The sequence below is a fragment of the Esox lucius genome, chromosome 21 (assembly GCF_011004845.1).
Source record: "Esox lucius isolate fEsoLuc1 chromosome 21, fEsoLuc1.pri, whole genome shotgun sequence".
In the NCBI taxonomy this organism is placed as follows: Eukaryota; Metazoa; Chordata; class Actinopteri; order Esociformes; family Esocidae; genus Esox; species Esox lucius.
Genome location: NC_047589.1, coordinates 21,556,088 through 21,583,307, shown reverse-complemented (window position 1 = coordinate 21,583,307; position 27,220 = coordinate 21,556,088). Strand labels below are relative to the sequence as shown.

The window sequence follows — 27,220 nt, the reverse complement described above, 5'->3', positions numbered from 1 at the left end:
CATTTCATGTGTTGTCTTAGTACTATTTTCTATCGAATATAGTCTTTAAATTATTTGCACATCATTGAATTCTGGCTTTATTTACATTTTATGCAGCGTTACAACTTTTCTGCAAATGGGGTTGTACATGTTTGTTTATTATAATGTTACAGCTGTAATTCTCCAAGTTAATGACCTACATATAAACCTCTGTAATTTAACATTGATGCAGGAATGAGCTGCCCTATCCAGAATGCATAGTTCTGAACCCTTGGCAGTTCGCACAAGCCCTTCAATTAAAGTGGACATCTTTGCTCTGTATCAGTCAGAACAGACAAAAAGAAATACTGTAAAGACATCTCAGATGGTTGAACCAATAGAACTGCAGCGCAGCCAGAGGCATGGGAGGAATTCATATCATGTTTATGTAATTACATTGTGATTCTCACTGGCATCTCTCTCAGTTTTGATGGCTCCCGAGGGGCGACTCACACATCCCAAAGTCTTACCGCTTTCACTAATTGCTTCTGTGTTTATAATTAAAGGTTTGCTCAACTATGGTTTCTTGTGACACCCTTGGCGCTTCACATGGTGGGCCTAACTCATGGAGAACCACAGCACTTAAACCAAAGCCAAACACAAATGCATTTCTCAAAGTAAAAAAATTATAACTTTTGCCGTAGTCAAAACATAAGAGTTCCTGGGCTTCCATTCAACTTCAAAAGCTATTTGTTAGCATTATGAGCCCATTCAAAAACTCATCCCTTGGAAAAACATAATTTGTACTATAAAAGTTTAGACTTTTCGTAGTATCCTCTCAGCACTGGAGTGTGTCAGTGAGGGTTCTATCCATTTGCCTTAGAGGCCGCCACGCTTCGCTTCCTCTAGAACCTGTTTCCACTTCCTGCTTGCCAAAGATGCTTTGTTGTAAGGGAGGCGACTTGGCCTTGTGTTGGAGGGAGAGTGGGGGTTTAGGGGGTCAGTGGACACTTATCCTCTGACCTCCAGCCTGCATCAAAGCCTGCCCACCAGGACACATCGACACAGGCATGGGTCACTGGAAGGATGAGGTATTTACGATGTAGCCATACCTCCATACACACTAACACACTAACACACACATTCTCACATACAGACATGCATACACACAACCACAAACAAATTAGAAAATAGATAGGCAGACCGTCCCCGGCATTAGATCATCATAGACCATCAGTAGTGAAAGAGGTTTTATGCAAAGCCTGGCCAGGTATCGGCTCATTAGCCTTCCAGGAAGAACTCATCAATCGGGTAGGACTCCTCATTAGGACATGAGTCTCATTAGAATCCTATTTTGACTGTAATCATAATCCTTTAAGAAGGAATCAGGAGTTTGATCTAAAATCCTGACAGACAGTGCCTGCTATCCAGGCCCATTTTTCCAGAAGCAAGTCCATCAGCACCGCATTCCACACAGAAGCCCGGGGAAAAAAGGAATCTGGACGAACTTCTCAGGTTTTACAGTCCCAGTGCACTCAGAAGGGACGGGTAATTGGGCATAATTGCGGTGCTGCGGGGGGTTCTGCTAAAAGATGGCCGGGCGCTGCACGCCGGCCCGTGGACTTGAAGGTAACCGGCCGAGATTATCAGGGGCTCCAATCTGCTGACGGCTGAATAGTAACAGTCATCCACTCATACCTGTGTGTCATTGGGAGATTTCATTCCCATTTCTGCCACAGCTCTCAGGACATAACCACAGCCCTGAACAGAATCCATTCAGCATGCATGTGTGTGTATGTGTGTGTGTGTGTGTGTGTGAGAGAGAGAAAGGCCTCCACAGACCAGGTGTACACAAACCAGGCTCGTTGACATTAATGGTCAGAAGCATTTCCTTCACACAGCTCTTGCAAAACAATCCATTTTCATCCATAGCCACTCTTTCTCATCCGTTCACATCCGTTAATCGAGGTGAGCTAGTGGTCTGTCAACAAACAAGGTAACACCTTTTCTTTTCAAACTGAGCGGTAAATTCCATAACCATTATGGAAAAAGGATGGGAAATAATCACGCAAATGTGTTCGCTTATTGACGGAGACACAAATGAAAGCAGAAAACGTACAGCTACAGAGCAGCTGCTAAAACAGTACTAAGGCTCCTGAGGGGCGCCGAGGTCTGAGCGACTGGCTCAATGCTGCCTCGCTACGAGTGTGAATAGGTGGCTGCCAAACAGGGTGGCCTTGTCTTGTCTTGCCTTGCCTTGTCTTGTCTTGTCTTGCCTTGTCTTGCCTTGTCTTGTCTCGCCTTGCCTTGTCTTGCCTTGTCTTGCCTTGTCTTGTCTTGTCTTGCTCTAGCAACTCTTTCTGGTAATTCGGAGCGCCTGCGAGCTCAAACGCAGTCACTGGCGGGAGAATGAGTTCCCCTCCGGCAAAGTCCATCCCGAGAGTGCCTTCCGATATGTGACTCTCCTGAATCTGCCGTGGTTGCGTCCATAGTTGCGAATGGGACATCATAGAACATGGAATAGGCAGGAAAATGGGGTAAAAATGTCAGTGACTTGTGGGGTTCAAGCGTTCTGCAATTCAAAGTCTTACACAATTGGATGTTCTCATACGTACAATCCTGCAATGTGTCTCTTGCCGGCTATCCCAGTACAGGGGCCTTAGGGGGAGGAAGAACCTCTGGACTCTTTCAATCACGCGCAAGCACGAAAATAAACCCAACCAAACATTTGTAAACAAAATGAAAATGATAGCGGGTTCTTGGCTGGTGGTTGTATAGAAAGGCAAGAGCAACAGTAATGAGGATAGCTTAAATATTATCTGACTTATTGCAATAAATATTACAGACAGGAGTGTTTACAAAGTTCAACTATTCTTGTTTGGCCAGGGGGGTTCCAGAATTCCAAGCTTAGTGCATAGCCAATCTGCTCTGTAAATGTATGCCAAATATATTTGACTGATCCAGGAAGATTCCATCAACATCTAGCTTCATCAGAGAATCAGATGGACACCCAATTTGGAGATACTTTGTTTCAAATATTTCTATTAAACACACAGTTAGATGTGTGCTTTTCCCCGTTTTTTAATCAAATGACTGATGTAGAATAAAAACGGTCTTTAAAAACACAGATTTTATGTCTTCCACCACTGTAGAATTCTCTGTCCTTGATGTTTCGGTCAATTTTCTCTTAAATTTATAGGCTACTGACGGCGAAGACTACTGCTTTCAAATGGGCCAAACTACTGACCCTCCATAAAAAACAGCTCCCTTGCTGCTAAGAAAGTTTGGCTTCTGTCAATACCAACTAAATATAAACAGAGATGTACTTTGTTGTTTGTTTTTTTATGTTTAATGTTTTAATGTTTCATTTTTTTATAAAAAAAAAATTTGAAATAATTATTTTCAAAGGTTTAATTTTATAGGCCTGACAGCCTTTGTGCAATGCCTTTTGAAGGCCAATCCCAATGTGTACATATGTATGTGTACATGTGTGTGTGTGTAATGGGGGGGGGGGGGGGCGGGGGGGGGGGGGGGGGCGGAGACCTGCTATAGTGATCTGGTGTCTGCTGTAGCAGGTGTGTGTCTGAGCGCTCCACTGGCCCCTGCAGTCTCAGATTTAGAGGAGGAAGCCTGTGTCAGACGAACAAGATGGATTTCTCCTGAGGGATCCGATAAATAAGGAAAAAATATCTTCAAAAAAGGAAACGCAGCTGTTTCCAAAAGAGAAGTCAAAATATTGGTGGCTTGCATTCCACAGCCACAAGTTAGGAGAACAGAGTATCTCTCTCTCTCTCTCTCTCTCTGTCCCTCTCTCTCTGTCCCTCTCTCTCTCTCTATCTCTCACTCTCTATCTGTATCCCCCACCCTCTCTCTCTCCATCCTTCAATTTCTTTCCCTCTCTCTCTCAGTCCCTAGAATGAGGGCTCAGGCTTAAAGTTACAACCATTGGAAACTCTGAGTAGACCACAATGCTGTTCAGAGGCTCAGAACAAGAGCACATAATCGCTGATAAATAATTGCTGCTATAGTTGTCCCTAGTGTTTGATACACATTTTAAACGCAGACCCATGGTCAGGACCATAGCACTAGATCCTGAACAGAAACTAGAAAACTACAGTGTCTTTGGAAACTATTCACACCCCTTCACTTTATCCACATTTTGTTGTGTTGTAAACAATAAAAAACTGAAACATCTCATGAACATAAGTGTTCAGACACTTTATTCAGTTCTTGATAGAAGCGCCTTTGGCAGCGATCACAACTTTTGGTCTTCTTGGGTGTGCCTCCACCAGCTTTGCTCACCTGGATTTAGGCAGTTTCTCTCAATCTTCCCTGTAGATCCTCTCAAGCTGTGTCAGATTGATGGGGCGTGTCGTTGAGCTGCGATCCTCAGATCTGCTCACAGATGTTCAGAGTCCAGGCTTTGGCTGGGCCACCTCAAGGACATTCACAGACTTGTCCCGAAGTTGCTCCAGCATTATCTTGGCTGTGTGCTTCAAGTCGTTGTCGTAATGAAAGATCAGGTTTTCTTCAAAAATCTCTCTGTATTTTTTTTTGGTACATCCTTCCCTAAATTCTAACCAGTCTCCCAGTCCCTGCCTTCAGTGTAAGGATGGTATTAGCCAGGTGATGAGCGGTACCTGGTTTTCCACTAGAAACTCTGAAGTTTTGTTAGAGTGGCCACTAGGTTCTTGGCCAGTTATCTGCTTCTGGAAGAGTCTTGTGGTTACAAACTCCTTCCATTTCACAATGATGGAGCCCACTGTGCTCCTGGGAATTTTCAATGCTTTAGCATATTTTTTTTTTAGAACTTCTCCCAGATCTACACCTTGACACAATTCTACCATGGAGGTCTACATGTTGTTGTTGGACTTCATGGCTCTGACATTCATTGTGAAGTGGGGACATGTGTGTGCATTTCTAAATCATGTCTAATCAACTGAATCTCCCACAAGTGGACTCCAATCAAGTTGTAGGCACACATGTGTTTTTAATCAATTATAAATTAAGTCTACATCACAACAAAATGAGAGAGAATACTTTCCAAAGGTACTATAGGTAATGCGTTAAGAACATGCAGAGGAATGACTGGTTCCAGCCCTCTGTCGTGGTTTATTGGCCATGTGGTGCCTTATTGCTATTATAAACTGATTAGCAACATAAATACTGCTGTAAAAGTAATGACTTATTCATACCCGCGCCATGCGGTCAGAAGTTCAGATTAAAAAATAAATAATACATACTATAGATTCCATCCTACATGGAATACAAAATGCTGGCGTTGTGGTCATTAACACCAGCCCTTTGCCTTAACACTCCCCCTCTACTACTTAACATAGCATAACATGACCAGGACAACACCATGGAGACCAACTGGTTTGGGGGAATTCCCGGCGGTGCTTTGAAATTGGCTATATGATTGAAAAACACACCGCAAGCAAGATGAACCCCCCCCAAAAAAATAAATAAATACTCTATAGTGTTTTTTTTTTCAGGAGGCACAACTTCCAACCCTTCAACATGTCAGAAGGAGACATGGCTCAGATCTCACAGAGTCTCATGTATTAGAAGCCAGGACACAGGACAGTGTGAAGCATCTGGTGGGTGTTTGGTGTCCCAAGCTGGTAACTCAGCCTGGTCAACTGCAGAACTATGATCTCTCTTGTTGCACTGAGCCTCCGTCCCATTTGTTTTCATGCCCATGTTGTGTTTTGAAAGTCACCCCTCCGCCTGCCTGGTCCTCGTAAAACTGTGTCTGGGGTGGCCTGTTGGAAATAAGAGGCTACTTCTGTAGGTTGGAGTATTCAGAGCACGCGGAGGCCCCCGATTCTCCCCGGCTTGTTGTTTCAGGCACGTCCTCTTTAGAGGTTGCACCGTGCTGGGAACACTGTGCGGTAGCAATGGTCAGGCCCGTCCTATCTCCACCCACGGCCTTTTCCAATGACTGTGTGGGAACACTGACCCCTGTCTTTCCTCTTGCCCCATTCCAAGCCAAAGGAACACTTCAAAAAGCACGGCTTTATAGTCAGCCCCCTCTCAGCTCCGTTCACACCTCTGCAGAACCCCTTCTTGTCTTCTTGGCGGATAGAAACTCACTACGCTACTTTCCATGTTGGACCGGACCCATCTCCATGGCGACAGGTGGCCATCGGTTTAACGTGACGTCTAATTCAAGGAACCTTTCAGTTACGATGGAGCTAGGTGAGATGAGTGTTTCAGTGTGTGTGCCTGCGTGCCTATGACTGTGTGTTTGTGTGTGTGTACATCTGTATGCACCAATGGGACACAGGGAAGGCACACATGTCCATGTGTGCGCCTACATGTTTGTCGTCAGGATACGGGGAGCCCATGAGTATGTGTGTGTGTGTGTGTATTTCACAGCTGCTTTTCATCAACATATCAGCGCTGTGTTGATTCAAGACACTCTAACACCACCTACAGCACCCAGGTGTCCATAACTCGTCACCAGGGGAGGCAGTAAAGGTTTGAGGAGTGGGGGGGGAGGTGTCGACTGGCCAACCTCCACCTCCAGGTGAAAAGGGCATTTCACCAAACTAATAACATACTTGTGGTGTATAGGACAATGAATCGACAAGTTATCGAATGCAACAAACTAGAGACATTTCTGTCACCATGGCACACCAAATCACTCCTATTTGTATTACAGGTCCAGGGAATCACATACACACACACACACACACACACACACACGGTTAATGATTTCACTAAAGCCATCATTTACGGGAACAGCCAGGTGGGTCAGAAGGTCAGAGGTCAGAGCAGAAGCATACCTACTCTATTCTCTTCTTGGCCTCTGCCGCAAGCAGTGCAACAGTTGCAAGAATGTTGGGAGGTAGATTTGGGCCTGTCCTGGAGGCGTAGCAGAACAAGCATTCCCACGTTGGCACCCAATATGATAAATGGGACAAGACCGGCCCATAATCAGATGTTCAGTTGTGGTAATCATTGCTCCTTGACAGATCGTTAACTGTCGGGAGTGTGCCGTGTCTTGCGCTCTTATCACCTCCTCATCACCGTACTCTTGCAACGTGCTATCCCACCGGGAATAGGAATGTCCATAGATTTTTCCGAGAGGGACTTGGAGGGGGAGAGACAGCGCAGAGCATGGCATTCTTTACACACGCAGACGAATCACAAGAGCCATCTTGTCAAAGGAGAGAGTAATGGCGTGAGAGGAGGTGATATCATCAAGGTTTTTAAGAGTGGGGTATGACAGAAACTTCTTCAAGTGTAAAAGGAATGCCCTCTTTAAATGTGTTATCTTTCGACCTTGGGGTCATCTCATCCGTCTCATCTGTCTCTGTCAGTGTGGGTGTGCTTGTGTGTGGGTGTGTTTAAGATCCAAAGGGTTTTCGGAGGCATTTCCTGCACAAAGGCATACTAAAGGACAAAAAAACTGGGATTAAAGTTGCTGAACTTTTTAAAATAACATTTTTATTTTAGAAGATTAATAAACTAACTATAAATACCATGTTTGCTATCAAAGGTTTTACGTAGAAAAACATATAATGTTTTCACTCTAACATGGGACCAATGATGTTCCAATGAAGTGCCCAAGATACACAAACAATTCTGCATATTGAGTTACCACACTTTAAGAGCTTCCTTTCAGCTGTTTGGCCTGTACTGGTTATCAGGCTCTTTGGCAAAACATACAGCTTCTTCACTGAAATAAACAGTTTAATGGAGGAAACATCTCCAGAGTCTGGTTGTTACATCTTTTCCATTTATACAATATGTAATTGTAATTCTAGGTCTTAAAGCATAACTCCATCCTTTCTCTTTGGTCAATTTTTTTAGAATCAGATCTTATTTTCATTCAGCGTTGCTTAGAAATTGTATTTTTTTTCAACGACAGCATTTTTCACATTTTTCATTTCCAGCTTAAGCCCAGAACACAAAGCTGGAATGACATGATGTCACTTTTGTTTAGGGGGTCTACAGGAAGCCGTTTTAAGGCTTTTCAAGGGTATTGGACAAAGCCGCCCTTACATGAAATAATTAACTCTTTCATCATTCCCAAATAATTATTTCATTATACCGGAGCTTGGGAATATGTTCTGGTGCAAAAGGACCACAGATTATCTGAGATTTAGTTGCTCAGAAATGGTCCCAGCCATTGTAAGACAGGAAAAACACACATTTAAAAAGGCTAGGATTGTGATGTAAGCCTGGGATTGTCTGGACCCAGTTAACCTCACAAGCACCTCCCCGCCCCCGACTCTCCGTCTCCCAGGTCACCTTTCAAGTGTGGGAGTTCGTCTGGTGGTACGCTAACGCCCGACGCGGGTGGCTGTGGACTTAGCTAAGAGGGACACTGACAGCTCCTCCATTGCAGTGCAATGGGGTGTGGAGAGTGATGAAGGTAGGCCGAGCCAGGAAGAATGAGGATCGGCTCATCCGTGAATCATGAAAACCCACGGAATGGTGGGCGGCTACAAAACCCGGCAGCTGCCGGATCCCCACAGGTGGAAAATTAAGTTCCAAACAAGACAACTCCTATAAACAGGATTTTCCTGGATTTTGCCCTCACTTACTGGAAGTCCCCGTTTACAGGGTCTTGAAGACAAATAGAGAGTTTTGAGCAGGAACAGGAGATGGGTGTTTTTTCGTAAATGTCATGCCAAGCACTGTTTGGGAAGACGTTCACCGGTCTGTGAAGCTAAGTTAATCCATCAGAACTGACATACCAACAACATTTTAATTTCCCATTCCAGAAACACAAAGAAATTCATAGAAAACGTCTGTAAACTGAAGACAATTGGGCATAATATCCTAAAATAAAAGTTCATTGACACGGCATTAAACACAGAGTGTTAAACCCCGGCCGGCCAGTCAGACTGTTCAATCCTATAATGGAGCTACAGTTACCATCAAAACTCTGTCCAGCTTGCTTAGTCATTAGACGTTTGAGTGTCAGGAAGTGTTGAAAACTCTAATCGCGTTGCATAGAAGAGTATTTCTACATTTTTTCTACATTTTTGATCACAAGGAAATATAAGCGATTTTACATAAAAGGCCCTTTGACCTCGGGTGAAGAACTAATTTGGCAGGCTGGGAAAAATGATTTCAATAATTTCTGGTCAAACCCCTTGAACTTTAGCCTTTCAACAGGTGAAAAGGGACACACCTGTGGTTTAGAACAGTGCTACACGCAACAGGTGAACAGATCACTTTCTAGGAGGCCAAATGACAGCTCACTTACATCAAGGGAATGCCTGGGTTGAACCCTTTTCTCACAGGGCCCAAGCTGTTATCTTCAAACCCCGTCTGGGGGCTTCCACTGAGGGACCACCTGACGTTGGCGACTACACAGCAGTGCATTAAGACAAGTCTGGGCTTGCAGTGTGACACGTTATGACTCACACTGTTCACAGCATCGCTTAGTGTAACGGCCCCATGCCAGTACTGGGCTGCCCGCTAGGAACACAGCGAGGCCCGTGGTCAACACACTACTTCAGGGAACGAGGTTAAAAGAAGAAATGTATGTTTCTGTTAAACCTAATTTAACTTCCTCCCTTTCACTTGTGATGAGTCAATGCGGCTCGCTGGCGTGAGCGAGACTCTTGACAAACAGATGACTGAACGACACCTAAACATGAATCACGGACGAAGAACACAGCGTCCACTTCACATTGACCACAGGTCAGACAGATGCTATAGTAGCACTGTAGAACTACTTAGACCAGTGACCCCAAATACAGAGGAAAGTGCATTAAAAACGAATGGGATGACACACAGTAGTAAAGCCATGTTTTACTCTCAAAGCAGATGGAGCTTGTCTAGAATTATTTAGAATCACTTTATTTAGAAGCAGTAACTAAGTAGCAGGACTCCGTGTTCTATTGGGATGGCAACTTAATCCCTGGGTACCATGAATTTGAAGGAATTGTGAACTGATGTAGACGTGCAGCGGATGATTAATTGAAGTGGATACGCAGATGTGCAAAAGCAGCTTCAAACTAACAGGGATTCGAAGCTTCTCCCCACACGTCTAGTCAGAGCCACAATGAAAACAAATACATCTGTATCTGTTTTTTCATCATAACGTCATTTAACTGGTGATGTAAAGAGGTCCATAAAAGTATGACGCTTTTGTTTTGTAGTTTTTAACTTACTGTGAAGGGTAGATATTCTTTTTAATGCCACGGCCTTTTTTATCACCCTTGGGACACTTCCGAAATATTCTCGGGCTAGAAATGACAACATGCAAGGCATCTATCAAGCTTAGCAGCGTTGACCGAAGAATCTGGCAGCGCCTCTGTTTATCTTCGCACAGTCTGTTTAGACGAGCTACGTAAACACTCGCGCGGCTAATGGAAGGAGTGACCGTGGGCTTTTATGTTGAACTCTTTATGATTAAAGTATCTCCTCATCGTTGTTGGTCTAATTAAAGAAATCCGACTAAACACAAACAATACACAATTTACACTTTAACCCGCAACTTGTATTTAATGGCATAGATTTACTGTGTGCTGGATGTTGATTACTGTATCTAGTTAGGTCTGTGTTTGTTACCACAACTTGAACATAGTCAATGCCAAGAATAGCCTTACACAAATACCAGCGTGCTGGTTGTTGATTCTTGTTTTTAGTTTGGTGTGGATATTTTTTCCAATTTCTTCCCTCAAACATAAATCATGGAACAGATTGCACAACACGCATGATGCTTCCGTAGTTGAACTAAATTAACCCATGTACCCAGTGCGTAAATTATCCGTTTGCGCAAAGACCATTATAGTCAGTCAGCCCCCCCCCCCTCCCCAATTAGATTGCAACACAGCACTTATGCCTAGATGTTTAATTGGCACTCGATATTTTATACCACAAGTGCGCAGAGAATTTATAGGAGCGATTGCGCTCGCACAATGGCACGTGAATAAATCGTGCAATAGTCTCATCTGAATTATGTTGGCATTTGCCCCTAAAACCGGTTATTCATCCATATGTTGCAACTATACACTACAGGTGTCTCCATTTTCAACCCCTGGAGTAGCAATATTTTCAAACTGCTTTTTACGCACGACCGTAGGCTACGTCCACGTCTTCAGTTTACGATCGATTTGAAATGAATGTAAAGAAATGGTGAACGACTAAATCATTTGAAGATATTATTTCACATATTAGTTCAACACACGTACATTCTAACAAAAAACATATTAATTAAATGGCTCACCCAAATTAACAAAGCTCATCACCATATCCGCGTCATTTAGGAAGGCGTTTTCCTGATATGTGGCTAAAGGGGGACCTTGGGTGGTGAATATGGACTGGTACTCTTCCAACATGCCTTCCAACTCGTTTTTTTCCTCGCTTGATATCGTGTTGTAAAGATCCAGCATGAAGAGCGGAGCGGAGTTGTACTTTCCATGTGACAGATGTGGTCTGGGTCTGTGTGGAAGCCCAAGGATGGAGAGAATCTCCTTCTGCATCTCCCTCTTTTCGTGAGTCCGCAACCGCCGGTGAATGAAACTAGGGTGCACCTCGTTGTTCCCATCGAATAAATAATTGCTACCTGCAATAAGGAACATGCAATAAGCGCTCCACCACAATCCCACAAAGGCAAACCAACAGCTTGTCATTGTAAGTCCAGTTTTTTTGACAGTTTTTCTTAAGTGCCGTTATTATAATAATCGACACCAAATCAAAATATATTTTCAGCGTATAACTGTCCAAATGCGGTCCTTGCTCTCAGCGAAAGTGAATAGAGGAAATAAAAGCTCTCATTGGAAAGAAATCGAAAATGAATCACTCATTATGCAATATTATCCAACGAATTGCTTTTGTAAAATTGGTCTTCATCGTTTCCGATTCTGAGAAGTCTCCAAATCCACATCGCGTTTTCCTGCGTTAAAATGACCCATGTAAAGTCCTTTCCGTAAGTCCAAGTCAGACCCAGTCAAAAGTTAGTAATTAAGTCCCAGTTATTGAAATTCTGGTGAAAGAATAACAACTTCTCTCAAATAAACCATTTTACTTCAATGTGTGTATTTAACTCTTAAATTATTTTCAAAAGTTTCGAAATTGCCCTTAAACATAAAGTTCACGCAGTTCCAGCTTGCACTCTGTAGGCTATCTACACTGTGTGTGAGTTTTTCTGAGTAACGGGCATTAGCAGGTAGTTAGGCGCGTGTAGCCACAGTACCCGCCCAGTTATAGTGCGCAAATACAGGCAGAGAGGTGGGACTTAGGTGACATTTCATCAGTTGACGAAATGCTCAGCAACATGTAGAAATAGCACATAAAAAGCACATCAGTTATACATAAAAATAATTGAATAAATTATTTTGGCCGTATCAACTACAACCAAAGTAGTCGTAGAATGTTCTCTGTCGAAAAAACGAGGGATAGATTGTATTCATATTCTAAAGTCATGCCACAATTTATGATTTAAGCTTGTTAACATTTTCCATATCATGATATATTTTAAGCTACTAAAATATTTTTTATAAAAAACGACTCGTTTTAAAATAATATATTGATAACGCGTGACACCGAAACAAAAAGCTTTATTTTTTCCACATTATAAAATTGTGTATAATAAATCCTATTTAATATAGGTTTGCTTTATAGCTCAAATTTATATTCTACATTTCTTATGAACCAGACACGTTTCTAAAGTTTCCAGTACATTATAGGTAAAGGTGCAGGAAGTCAGTTGTAAAACGCTTATTAGAAGTGACCCTTATTACATATGATGAAAGATACCAGATGATCTGGTAAGTTCTTGATGATAGCCAGCTTACATGGTACATCTGGGGACCGTGACTCAGCACCAAACGTTCCTGGGAAGTCCTAAGGACTCATTTTTGTTTGCAGGATACTTATTAAGTGTTTACCCTGCCTTTGGAGAGGGACCTCCTCCCTGTACCATCACCACCCCACATGTTATGTCTGTGTCCTGTGCCCAGATCCCTCTGATAGGAGGGCAGGGCGTCCTTATCTCTCTCGTCTACCTTATCTGTTGGGAACTTGAAGAGCATATCTGCATCAAAGCCACAGATGCTACCCCCCCTCATCCTTCCCTACCTCATCCACTGGGGAGGGGGGGGGGTTGAGACAGTCTGCAAAGTGGAGAAAAGTACAAGTGCTATGTTTGACCTTTTGGAAGCGTAAGTATAAAAAATTATTACATTATATCCCATGAACCAAGAACCATATGGAAACACTAAAACTATGAACAACTAAACTATGAACTCTTTGCTAGCAAATCAGCACAAGGGAGAATTACAATGGAGATACTGTACTGGACACATAGCTGACCGAACCGCTTTTAATATTAACTTTATTCAGACATGATCATGCCACATTTCACCCACTCGTACATCAAATACATCATTTTAATTGAGAATAGAAATATTTATCTTTGTGTGTGTGGCAGGTGATAGCAGAGTGTATTGGTCATGGCTGAGGGGGCAGGGGGAAGCAGAGGGAGGGCCCACTAAACAGGGGGGCTGCATGTCCTGTCATCACAGTGTCTAGACAGAGCATGTCACCCTAATTAACATGCACGCGCACACACACACACACACACACACACACACACACGCACACATGTACACACACAAAGGCATATCTTTTTATTTTCAATTACAATGATTTACTTTTTATGGTATTCATTGTGTTGTTGACTGTTTCATAATGGCAATTCTTGGGGGTTTGTGGTTTATTGTCAATACACCACGACATAGTGCTGTGTCTAGGCACTCCGCGGTGCATCGTGCCTAAGAACAGCTCTTAGCTGCGGTATATTGGCCATATACCACACCCTTTTACACTTTATTGATTAATTATACACACAATCATAAACATTTCATCTGTTCTATCCTGACGGGGACACAGTTGTTTCCATTAAAAGTGGTAGTTTCCATAACTTGAAAACCTAACCTTAACCCGAAACCACAACCCTAATGCTAATCCTAACAAAAATGTGAACTTTTACCCTAAACCGAACCCTTAAGCCAAAAAGTATTTTTCCTTGTTTTACTATCCTTGCAAAGCTTTTCTGTCCCCAATAGCATAATAAATTCCGTACACACACATGCACGCAAACACACACATCCAACTCTGGAAAAAATTAAGAGACCAATGCACCTTTTTCTTTATTTTCCCTAAAAGTTGAAAAGGATAAACTTTCAATGGTCTTTAAATTTTTTCCGGAGCTGTATACAATATCTAAGATAAATCCTCTCTCTCAAACAAACACACACGTATACATATACACACAAACAAACACACGAACACACACATAGATAATTGAGGGGAGACCTCATCCAGAGGAATGTTAACTCATAACACCAAGTTCATTTGGACTGCTGAATCTTCAACTTTCATTATGTAGCAGTAAACATGTGGGCACACACACACACACACACACACACACACACACACACACACACACACACACACACACACACACACACACACACACACAGAGCGAGAGGTACACAGGCATCAACAAAATCTACTACCACTCCACCCATTCTACTACCACTCCACCCATTCTACTACCACTCCAACCACACTACCACCACTCCAGCCACAATACTACCACTCCAGCCACACTACTACAACTCCAACCATACTACTACCACTCCAGCCACACTACAACTCCAACCACACTACTACCACTCCAGCCATTCTACTACCACTCCAACAATTCTACTACCACTCCATCCATACTACTACCACTCCAACCATACTACAACCACTACAACTCAAACCACACTACTACCACTCCACCCATACTACTACCACCACTCCAGCCATTCTACTACCACTCCAGCCATTCTACTACCACTCCAACCACACTACTACCACTCCAGACATACAACTACCACTCCAGCCACACTACTACAACTCCAAACATACTACTACAACTCCAACCATACTACTACCACTCCAGCCACACGACTACAACTCCAAACATACTACTACCACTACAACCATACTACTACCACTACAACTCCAACCATACTACTACCACTCCAACCATACTACTACCACTACAACTCCAGCCATTCTACTACCACTCCAACCATTCTACTACCACTACAACCATACTACTACCACTCCAACCACACTACTACCACTCCATCCATACTACTACAACTCCCATCATACTACTACCACCCCAACAACACTACTACCACTCCAACCACACTACTACCACCCCAACAACACTACTACCACTCCAACCACACTACTACCACTCCATCCATACTACTACAACTCCCATCATACTACTACCACCCCAACAACACTACTACCACTCCAGCCATACTACTACCACTCCAGCCATTCTACTACAACTCCCATCATACTAGTACCACTCCAACCACACTACTACCACTCCAACCATACTAAATCAACTCCCATCATACTACTACCACTCCCATCATACAACTACAACTCACCCACTTCAAATAAACAACAAACAAAAAGCACAAAAACTTTACAAAACTACTACCTAGCACTTTTACGAGAATGTCCCGCCTCTTCCTGTTCCAGAACTGAACCGGGCTGCACCGGCAACAGACTCAGCCTGTATTATTGGAGCTCCGTGGTCCATCTCGTACTGCATGGCCTGGATGAAGGATCGGGCTTCAAAGGTGCTGTGGAGAGCTGAGGAGCGGTCGGCACGCAGACATTGTTGTGGGAATGAGCTGATCTTCTCAGCAAGCTCCAGGGATGCCTGCAGACCTGAGAGAAACGAGGGCGCGCACGCAAGAACACACGCACGCGCGCACACACACACAGACACACCAGGAAACATCTTAATGCAACTAAACATATGAATACACATTCACACTAATAAACATGTTACATATTATACACAAACCCAGACAAAGAGAATGAGACAGAGATAGGGACACAGAAAAAGGCACAGACAGAAACTGGGAGACAGAGAAAGACAAAGACACAGATAGAGGAGAAACAAACAGATAAGAATATACAGACAGAAATAAAGACAGAGAAACCAAAAAACAAACTGAGAAACAAAACAGATGGAGACACACAGAGAGCGACAAAGATCCATAGATACACAGAGACACACGTACCAAAACATAGAGCAAGAGATACTTACTGTGTCTGTATAACAAGTTTCAATAATGACATTAGCATAAGCCCCACTTGGCAGCTACTTGGTTCTAGCTAGCACTGGTACATTCTCCCTCCTATATCCTGCACTGCCTCTCTCTGTGCTTCAGCCAAGCCACTTTGTTTCCTGGGCCACATGAAAGTATTGGACCACATCCAAATATCCCATGGAAACTAAGGGCTGATGTTAAGACTTTGATGCCCAAGTGGCCCTTCTGTCTTTAAGCTACAGTATCTCTAACCAAAGTGATCAGCCTCAGAATCCAATTAGCTGGACTTGGCTGTGTTTGTGGGAATGACTTCCGAAAAGACTTAACGTAATCTTCTAATGTATTTTAACAGGGAGAGCACATGGAAAAGCTTTTTGAAGGGATTTAGGATTTGGAGTTAACACATTCATATTAGACAATGACGATAATTCAGTACAAACTCCAGTTCAAGTAAGATATTACACAGGATTCAGACAGCTTCAAAGAGCAAGGAAGAAAGTTATTCTTAGAGTGAGGAGACGAAGGTGTGACAAAAACATAAAGGAGGACATGTAGATACATACACACACCGATCAGCCATAACATTATGACCAGTGACAGGTGAAGTGAATAACACTGATAATCTCGTTATCAAGGCACCTGTCAGTGGGTGGGATATATTAGGCAGCAAGTGAACATTCTGTCCTCAAAGTTGATGTGTTAGAAGCAGGATAAATGGGCAAGCGGAAGGATCTGAGCGACTTTGACAAGGGCCGAATTGTGAACTGGGTCAGTGCATCTCCAAAACTGCAGCCCTAGTCGGTGTTCCAAAAGTTGGTGAAAAGTGGTGAACCGGCGACAGGGTCATGGGCGGCCAAGGCTCACTGATGCATGTGGGGAGTTTAAGTCTGGCCTGTGTGGTCCGATCCAACAGACGAACTACTGTAGCTCAAATTGCTGATAAAGTTAATGCTGATACTGATAGAAAGGTGTCAGAACCCACAGTGCACCGCAGTTTGTTGAGTATGGGGCTGTGTAGCCGCTGACCCCTGTCCACTACCGAAAGCGCCTACAATGGGCACGTGAGCATTAGAACTGGACCACGGAGCAATGGAAGGTGGCCTGGTCTGATTAATCACATTTCCTTTTACATCACATGGATGGCGCGTGTGTGTCGTTTACCTGGAGAACACATGGCACCAGGATGCACTATGGGAAGAAGGCAAACCAGCGGAGGCAGTGTGATGCTTCAGGGCAATGTTCTGCTGGGAAACCTTGGGTCCTGCCATTCTTGTGGATGTTACTTTGACAGATACCACCCAACTAAGGATTGTTGCAGACCATGTGCACCGTTTCATGGCAACAGTGTTTTCTGATGGCATTGGCCTCATTCAGGAGCAAGAATGGTTCAGGAATGGTTTGAGGAACACAACAACGAGTTCAAGGGGTTGACTTGGCCTCCAAATTCTCAATCCATTCGAGCATCTGTGGGATTTGCTGGACAAACAGGTCTGATCCAGGGAGGCCCCTCCTAGAAACTTACAGGACTTAAAGGATCTGCTGCTAAGGTCTTGGTCCCAGATACCACAGCACACCTTCAGAGGTCAAGTGGAGTCCATGCCTCAACGGGTCAGGGCCGTTTTGGCGCAAATGGGGGACCCACACAATATTAGGCAGGAGGTCATAATGTTAGGGCTGATCGGTGTATATTTTACTTTATGTTTACCTTGGCCATCCGGTACCACTCTGTTAGCCAAACCGAAGGCCAGGGCTTCGTGTGCCCCGATGGGCCGTCCGGTCAGAATCAGGTCCAGGGCACGTGACAGACCAATGAGGCGGGGGAGCCGCACTGTGCCCCCATCAATCAGGGGGACCCCTGCAGGACACAGGGAACCATTTATAAGGGATCTCTTGTGGACAGAGTACTCTAACTCGTCCCCTAGATCTGTCATGGTATAACATGGCGCATGAGATAGCGAAGGTGTTTGCATCTCCTGAATTTCAGGAGGGGGGTTTAAGCAATGAGGCGGGTTGTGGTATATGGCCAACATACCACGGCTAATCCTGCAGCTAGTTGCCAGATTCACCATTAACATCAATCAAATAATTTCCCAATCTACGTAGATGAGTAAAGTGTAGGACTTGATTAGGGACTGGGCCGTAGTAGGGTGCACAAGTTGAAAATCCTTAAACCCTAACCCATGAATGTCCTCCAACCTACAGTGACTGAGTCAAACAGTATGGTCATTCATATCCACCCGGCTGACAGTACTGTGATCGCAGGCCCTGTGGCCAAGAGGGGCAGTGGGAGGTAGTTTATTGTTTCAACAGCCTCTGCCATTTACTGGCCCCCAACTCCTCCCAGCCACAGATTCGGCTTGACCACCCATTATTAAGAGCATATGAATCCAACATACTTTCATAACCTAAAATAATCCCTCTTGGGGGGGGAGTCTCGCCCCAGAGAGATGTGGAAACACTGTAATTATATTCGCACTCCCCCCAACATTCTAAGAATCCTTCAAATAAATCACATTTGAATTCATTGAATACCAGTCAGTGTTAATACATCTGCAACCAATGGAGAGGCCTAGGGTCCGACACTCCACACACATGGTAACCTGACTCAAGCTCTTTTGGAGGGAGATCTTCTGTCAGCGAATACATCCCTCCCCGTCTCCACTGGTCAGGCCGGCTCAGCTCAACATTCCTATGACAGAGCATGCTGCCAGTAGCCTGAGCTGGTGAAATGAAACGCATTCTGTGAACTTTACCTTATTGTGTGCGCGTGTGTGTCTGCGTGCGCGCGCGTGTGTGTGTGTGTACACTAAGGCTTCACAACAAAGGCTACACAACAATAAAATCCCACTGTAGATGTAAAATGACTTAGTTAAATATTCCTATTGCCCTTTCACACGCAGACGACATGCAAAACACAAAACCCTCCAACCTACCTCACACAAACACACACGCACACACCACAACCCCCAGCTTCCCTCAGGGCCGGAGGCAAGATTAGATTGTGCTTCAGAGAGCCTCTTCAGCCCGTGTCCAGCCCTATCAGGCCGGAGTGACCACAGACGAGCCATGCAGGTTGGGCCAGATTGTCTTTAGTGCTGTTGGCACCGTGTTATCAGCTGCCGGAAGGGTCCCTGCTTATCCAGCACCCTTCTGAAAGCCTGCTGATACCCCCCGTCTCATATGTGTCCTGTTTGCATTAACACAACATCCCATAGAAATAGTCTTAATAGAAAGGACACATTGGAGGTTTAAATGGGAAGGTCGGAGCCATGATATGGGTATAAGAGAACCTATGTAAGTTTCTCATCTTTTCGAAACCGATAAGCCCATTGTCTAAAGAACCACACAGCAGTTTTAGCTGGGTTTTTTTTTTTTTTGCGTGTCAGCAGTGCCTTATCATCCAACAATAGATAAAGGAGGGGCTTCTCTTCCTGACTGTCAGGCTTATTGTCTGTGTTGCAGGGACAGTCTTGTAACTGGCACACTTCAGAACGGAAGCAACTCACACTGCAAAACCTACATACTGGAATGAAATGAACAGGACCAACTCAACAAAACCTACACAATGGAATGTATTAACAGGACCAACTCAACAAATGCAAACACTTTAAAAGCAGCTATAAAGGAGGGATATGGGTTAATTAATTAGTAATTAGTAGAATTGGGTTGCATTTTAATTGGAACCATGGAACCAGTAAAGCAGTGAAGTGTTGACCTATGTGAAACAGCTTGGTCAGACTAGACCACTTTCAGTCTGAACTGAGCTGTTTTGGCCATACCTACCTATCTGTACCACTTCAAAGCAAAGCCGTCCACAATGGATTCTTCAGAAGAGAGGAGAGTTAATGAGATTAAGTTTGATGCGGATTAGAGATTTCCAGGGAAGTCCAAACAAACGGCTACAGAGATGGGAATGTGCACCTAAACTCCCTACAGATATTGGGCTTAACACGCTGAATGTCACAAGATAGCCTTTTTTTTTTTTTTTTTTTGCACATTCACTACCTATTTGGACAGACTTTAGGTGTTTGTGAGTTAACGGTTTGATCAAGGCCTCCCAATCGTCTCTGCATAAGACGCTCAGATCACTAGAGTTTAACTCACATCCAGCAAACCTATGTCTGCTTCTCCAGCCACCATCCAGGTCCTCTGGTCTTAGTGCCTTGGTGTGGTCTCTCTAGTCTCTCTACAGACTTGGGACAGGTACAGCCTAGCAGAGCATCCATCTCCTTAACTGGGTTTTAGAGAACCCAGATGGAATGGGTCTCTAGAGGTCCATTCTCCACATCACACTCCAAGGACAACGGTCTGAACTGGGTAGTGGACGTTCAGGTTCTGCCAAGGTCTCCCTATAGTGGTTAAACTTACACCATAGAGCTAAGAGGAACATTTTGCAGCCATGAAGCTTCTACTGGCAGAGGGTTGTGGAATGGCATTGCCATGTAATCACTGGCATGTCATCAACCCACACTCCACACAAGTTGTTTGAAATAACAAATCCACATTTTAGCTTCGGACCGGTCTATACTCTAAACACGGGCTGTCTTATGATCCCTCTATAAGCCTTCCTCATCTTTCCGCATGAGACGGGGGCTCGGGTGAATCATGTGACAGGAAGTGTGTCACTTACTTGCGGCTTTGGACCACATCATATGGACATGGTAGGATTTGGGTTTTTCCTTCAAACCACCAGGGATTCCCTCAGGGTGTTTCCATGGGTTTTCTCCACCAAAATCACAGAATTCTCCCGTCAAAACTAAAGAGATGCAACAAACCTACCAGAGCGATCTGAAAATAAATCTTGACTCCAGAGTTTTGTCAGTTTTGATGACCAGCGCCTTACTGCCATACACTTCAGGCTAACTACAGGCTGGGAAACACAACGTCCACAGCTGATCACAGGGTATGGTTTGTTGAACCAGACAATAACAGTCACAGTGCTAAGCTCAAAACAGATGATGAAAAGTGCCAAAGTGGCTGAACTAAGCCGAGGATACAACTGTAAAATGTGTTGACCAACAGCCCAGGAGCTTGTGGAACGAGGCAAAGCCCACACGTTGGTGTGGCTGAACATTAGCAGCTAGGAAGAGACAGTTGGCAACAGTGTTGAAACCTTTCCCATGCTCCACTCTGGGCTACTCAGAGGAGATCTGCTAGCCATTCCCTTCGAACGGTCTGACTGTTTCGTATCGGTGCTCGTCAAGGATAAAGCAGGGGGACAATGTGAGGGTGTAGGAAGTCAGTAAAGACGTGCTTGCGATGACACGCACTCTGCGACGTCAGTGTGATACCACCAGACAGTCTGGAGGGAGGCACTGGTGCAAGTCAGACAAGGGCACTGCCAGGATGCCCTGTTTAATTACAGAGCCACTATGATAAGCCCTGTTTATGAAAATAAAATAAAAACCCAGGCTTTACCCACTGCCAGTAAATTATAGTACAGCATGTCATATTTATAAAGATGGAGGTCATATTTTTAGCAATAGAGGGAGACTGGTGTCGAGATGGGGGATGCTACTAGGCGCTACATTCGCTTCCTCTCCTTCTGGTTATCAGGGAAAGCAGTCTGTACAGCAGTCGGGTCTGTACATTCAATGCTTTCAAAGGCCATGGTCACTGCTGCTATCGCAGTCACCCATAACCCAAACAGCGATAGCGGCTTGAAATGCTACATTGATGTTGAAAGGAAAATGAAACAGGCAATTTGTAACATTAAGCCATCAGTGTTGGGGCGAGGACTGGGGCCTCACATGACACACACACACACACACCTTTGTCTGCCTATAGTTGTACAGACCAGAAAACATGTTCGTCACCCCCTAAACCTAACTTTAACCTCAATAACCTATAATCTATATGCCTCAACCTAAGCATTTTCCCAGGGGGGTGGTTATTTAGTTATTTCACAGTCCTTGTTGGAGTAGTTGGTCCCCACAAATATACCTACAGTATACATATGCACACATGCGCACGCACGCCCGCCCGCCCACGCTCACGCTCACATGCACAGTGGGAGGTGGAGTGGGCTCAGTGAGGTGTGATCCACATACCAAATCTGCGACAGAAAACTCCCATGACAGCGCTCTCCTCCACCACTCTCAGGTCAGCCAGAAGAGCCAGCTCCAGCCCACCTGCCACTGCGTAGCCACTGACCGCTGCGATCAACGGCTTGGACAGGGTGAGTCGGGAAGGACCCTAGGAGGAACAAGACATGGTGCGTGCGCACCCACACACACACACACACACACACCCTGAGCGAGGCATGAAAGGAATCCACTCCCTAAACAAGGCTGTAACTAGGCTTCCTGCACAAACATACTCCCACAACAAGGACGGACCTCGGCCCTTTACAAGTATACACAACCTTGGAAGAATGGCAATAGAGACGACTGATGGTATCTGATAGACCTTCTCTATTTACATGTACATACAGAGGGTCAACAGTGAAGAAACATATACGCTAGATGCTTGGTGGCGTGTGATTAGTCACTGGTTGTTCTGGGCACTGTAGCGTGTGAGGGTGATGTAGAAAGTCAGGGAAGGTTTTTGCAGATGCGCACCATAGGAGCAGGACCTCTGGTGACATCTTGCTCCAATTTGAGGGAGGCAGTGTGATGGGCCAGCTCTTTCAGATCGTAACCAGCACAGAAATTCCCTCCTGGAAGAGACCACAAAATTACAAAGTATGGCAGCTGGCAACCAAAGAGGAAAGGAAAATGACGAGGATGAAGAAGAAAAAAAAACACAACTACTTGAAGAGAAGAGACAAGGCTACAATTTAGAAATGGAGGAGGAACGCTGGCAGGCTGACTGACTGGCTGGTTTGCCCGGCTGACTGGTTGGCTAGCTGGCCCGGCTGACTGGTTGGCTGACTGGTTGGCTAGCACACAAAAGGTTTTCTGCCCTTAAGAGTGGGCTTAGTCTCTATTACACACAATGCTCTCATTAATGCTAGACTAACGCACCCTGACCACAGCCCCTTCCATCGGATGAATGCGGTGATTGCAAACATTACCTGGGAGGCCTACTAACACTATGTCCCAGGCGCTGAGGCTGAGAGCTGTGAAATGGTGAGGCCGCGCTGTTTCTGACGGGAATTAAGTTGACGATGAAAAATGTGCTACAGCGTCTGTCCACTTAGACTGACTAAAGCAGAGGGTCACGGGAGGGGAGGCGGTGTCTGTCTGGGCCACTGTGGGTCAAACGGGTTCCATTGAAGCAGTACGAAAACACTGTGGCAGAGCTGCATCTCACGGGAGGTGGTGATTCTGTTGACTTTTGTGAAAACGCACGAGGTCCTATTGTGACTTCATGGTGAGTCGAGAGGCTGAATAGTAGGGAGATGTTTGAGTTAATGCTTAAATTGTGCAAGCAGGTCTCCTTTGGATTTTTTATAAACATGGAAAATTTGAGGTTAAATTTAAGCTAAATACATATATGTATTCGAAGCATTTTGCTGCAAGCGACTGCTGCTTATGGCATGTTCTCTAAAAAGGAGATAATATCACTTGATCGAAAGTTGCAACAACAGAGATATTTGCAGCTAATTAAACGTTTACAATTCCTTCAGGTGTATAGTTACTTAGAATTCAGTGAAATGTACAGAAACAATTATTTTAAAATGGAATGAAAATTATACATTTCTGCAATAATGGCACTGGTACACATGAACCTACAAACGGGTTTGGCATTGAGACATGCAGTCCGGTCAACAACACATATCAGGCAGCACAGGAAACCCTGCACACAAGGCTGAAGTCGTCCAACACACTGGTCAAACCCATTTCACACAAGGCAATTACTGAGACTGAATTTAGCTGCATTCATTTGGCCCGGGTCCAGCCTCGAAATGTCAAAGAATTCAAATAAAGCATGGATTTGAGCCTCTTGGGATGACGTCGGACTACGAGAGGGGGATGTTGGACCTAGGTTGAACTAATTATTTCCATTGAGCGAGTACATTTAGATGGGCTGAGATTATTATTTGGAGAAGCATTAAGAAGTGTGTATAACTCGCGTCCTCCTGATTGACACAACACAGGGGCCTGACAGCTGTGGGCATGCATACTGTACATTAACACAGGCACTGTGAACCCATCCTCCGGACGCTGTTAATTGATGGATAATTAGGCAGTGTGGGAGTGTGTGTGTGTGTGTGGGGGGGGGGGGGGGGGGCTGCCGGCAGTCAGCTGGCAAAACGCTTCAGAAGACCGTTTGATCTCTCGCCCATGCTGATTGGTTCACCTCGGTTCTATGTGCGTAATTATGGATATGGAAGTAACTGGCGGTTGGTATACTGTGTTATGAGGAAGCTATCCCCATTTAAATTATTCTGTAATAATTATTCTGTAAACATAGCTGTGATTATCAATAACTCATTTTGGAGGAAAAAGATACTGCATATAATAGGTACAAATACAAGACTAAATGTATATGTACATAATAGCATTCTGTTCTTATTATTCATTTTTTCACGTGGACCAATGGGTTCTAAAATAAGAATGAAAGCGTTTCATGGCTCATGCTATGAATACTTAAATGCTTTTTTTTTTATAAAGCGCTGTCCGAAAGGAGGGACACCAAAATTCATCACCCCCCTGGCACAAAAATGTCTGCTCTACTGTTTTGTATGTCTGAAAGAATGAGAGGCGCCATGGTTCCTGTATTAGTATAGACAGCCATGGAAACACCATACATCATCGTTATCGCTCATCATCAGGTGTTGTCTTTGACTGACCATTTGAGCTGCTTACCTGCAGAGACTGTCAAAAGCTCAATGTTTCTCAACTGGGCTGATTTTTTTTTTTTTTAATCTCTAGGGCTCTGATACGTGATTCAAATCAGAGGCCTTCGCATTAATTAAATGGTTTTAATAACAGTTTTTTGGGTCAAAACGAAAACAAGAATGCACACCCTTTTGGGTCCAGGAATGCAGATTAAGAAACACGTCTCGTCTGAAGTGTACAGACCGTCTCACCGTTGCCATGGAGCACGGCTACAGTGGCAGTGGGGTCACAGTCGAAGGCCGTCAGCTCGTCCAGCAGACGCCCGGCCGTCTCATGGTTTACCGCATTGCGCACCTCGGGCCGGTTGATCGCCACGGTGACCACTGGGCCCCTCCTCTTCATGACCACAGTCCGGCCGGCGACTGCATAACAATGGGTGAGACACCACAGCACTTAGAAAGAAATTACCCCAGAAATTGGGACTGGGTTACAGAATGGCTGCGGATTAACTATGTGGCTTGTGGGAAAGAGAATACAGCTCCCACAGTGACAGTTAGACCAAGGGACCAAAATCAATGCATCTGCATCCATAAGAAATTCATTAAAAGACAGCCGAAATTCAGCACGTTTCATATTCCAACTCAACCAGGATGCGTCAAAGTCAAGGTCAGTGATTCGAGTAATTTGTACATAGTGGGATCTGTCTTGAGTACGGTTTTAAATATGATACAATTATTAGACTAAGCTCTTCAGTCAGTCTCCATACCAACACTCAGTCCAATCCCAAATCCACCACTAAGATTTTCACAAGTGCATAGTGTTTAAGACTCGATTTGGGATGAGCGCCATCTGGTTTGAAAGCAAACATTTTCTGCCCTCTACTGTTAGAGACTTGTCATCGCACATGAAAAAGCTGCGACAACTGTTTGAAAACATTGAATGTACCTTCATTTGATTCCCCCCCAGCTGAAGAGCTGCAACGGCTGTTGTTCTCAGAAGAAATATTTCCAACTATCCTGTCTAGTGCGCTAGCCGCGTGTCTGCTCCGAATTCTAGCTAATAAAACGTGTTTCGCACTCTGACAGGCTCGGAGAGCCATAGTTGCTGTTCACAAAACACCAACGTTAAAATTCCTTATGCACAAATACAAATAAAACAGAATGAATAAAAATACGACGGTCTAGTCTCAGATAGAACAAAGACCTTATGCAAAGTTATTCAAATCTTTCGGTCTTAATCAGTGTTTACACTGAGACAGTCCACTCGAACACACGCCTCCATGAAAAAAAAACAAATCCGAAGGGGCACCAGACCTCGAGCTGCAAACTACAACGTAGAACGATCTGCTACACAGCGCCGAACACGTAGCACAAGGATGAAAAAAAGCTTTATCGTTGTGCTGTTTTCGTGTGTGCTGTCTCGGTTCCTAAACTGTCTCTGGTTTACGTAGTTTGCAAGGTACGGCACCTCGCAAGTTCCCCCGGAGAAAAGTAAAAATAAATATATATATATTTTATTAATAAACGGATACAATATGGAGTAAAAAAAAAAAAGAAGTTCCCCCGGAAACAGCGCAAATGGTTTTAAGCAGGTTCGGCACATGACAGGAGCGGACTAGAGCATGCACGCGGTGAAACCAACACAACGAACTGGAGAGGGCAAAGTTGAGGCATGTATTTCTGTAGGTGTGTAAGGCATTTTCTGTGGTACAAAAATAAGGCACTTAACCAGATGAATAGGAAATAAGGATTATGTGAGCATTAGATGGGACACAAGCATTAACAACATATCCTTCACATTCATTTCCCTGGGGACTTACACATGTACATACAGTATTTGGGTTTATGTTTTGGAGTAGTATAGTGTAGCTGTTTAATTAACAGATGGCTTGACATGGCAAACATATTCCGGTTAAAGTGTGCCGGACAGATGGTCCACAGGGAAACTCGTGAATTGGGTTGTCATGATTGACCTGCACTTCCAGGCTGCCCTCTGCAGCAAGAGGGGAATTTCTGGAACAGCGGGCGACCAAGGTGGAAGGTGTCAGCAATGATCTGGCCTGTACATTTTTCTGGTCCCCGGAGTCATGTAGAACCTCAGTGGATGGCAGGTGGCAGACGATCTTTCAACAAGACATACATTGTGTTGCAGGTCATCCTTAGATGAGTTTGTATTGTAGTAGTTCTGGGATGTTGGTGTTGAATACAGATCAAAAGTCCAATAGAAGTATCACTGTGTAAGTCTTTGGCTTGTTGAAGTGAATTTAACATGGGCTGATTGAGTTGTCCTCAGACCTGCTGACTACCTAGGCAAAATGCACTTGGTTAAGGGAGATGTCAGTGATAGTTTTCAGATGGGACAGACCGGGTGCTCAAACATTGTCACAATGACCAAGGTGAGTTTTAAAGTTCTGTAATCATGAAG

At 44.3% G+C, this 27,220-nt stretch overlaps 2 protein-coding genes across 3 annotated transcripts in view; both read right to left on the bottom strand.

Annotated features, from left to right (window-relative positions):
• The window catches only part of bmp6 (bone morphogenetic protein 6), a 35,156-nt gene extending 23,073 nt beyond the window's left edge, over positions 1 to 12,083 (bottom strand). Inside the window, exon 1 of the mRNA XM_010885794.5 lies at positions 11,156 to 12,083. Coding sequence (XP_010884096.1) covers positions 11,156 to 11,561 — 406 coding nt within the window. The 5' untranslated portion in view covers positions 11,562 to 12,083. The remainder of the gene's footprint in view (positions 1 to 11,155) is intronic.
• Positions 12,084 to 13,020: 937 nt separating this feature from the next.
• zgc:101569 (enoyl-CoA hydratase) lies at positions 13,021 to 27,156 on the bottom strand. Of its 2 annotated transcripts, XM_034289384.1 has the most exons (7): positions 25,742 to 27,156; positions 25,048 to 25,218; positions 22,631 to 22,728; positions 22,121 to 22,265; positions 17,776 to 17,925; positions 15,449 to 15,681; positions 13,021 to 13,043 (listed from the first exon to the last, which is right to left on the bottom strand). In XM_034289384.1, exons 1-6 carry the CDS (start codon positions 25,893 to 25,895, stop codon positions 15,458 to 15,460), a joined length of 942 nt encoding a protein of 313 aa, XP_034145275.1. In that variant the 5' UTR covers positions 25,896 to 27,156; the 3' UTR covers positions 13,021 to 13,043; positions 15,449 to 15,457. The 2 variants fall into 2 exon arrangements, with proteins under 2 accessions (XP_034145275.1, XP_010884097.2); XM_010885795.5 differs by lacking the exon at positions 13,021 to 13,043 and having other exon boundaries at positions 13,248 to 15,681.
• Positions 27,157 to 27,220: the final 64 nt, after the last annotated feature.

Bases quoted from the DNA above. Each gene is read 5' to 3' on its own strand.
- zgc:101569 (XM_034289384.1), bottom strand. From the start codon at position 25,895: ATGGCTCTCCGAGCCTGTCAGAGTGCGAAACACGTTTTATTAGCTAGA. The intron at 22,266-22,630 runs GTGCGCATCTGC...TGTTCCTCCTAG, and splicing joins CCAGAGGTCCTGCTCCTATG to GGTCCTTCCCGACTCACCCT. The intron at 15,682-17,775 runs GTAAACATAAAG...CGTTTCTCTCAG, and splicing joins AGTGGTACCGGATGGCCAAG to GTCTGCAGGCATCCCTGGAG.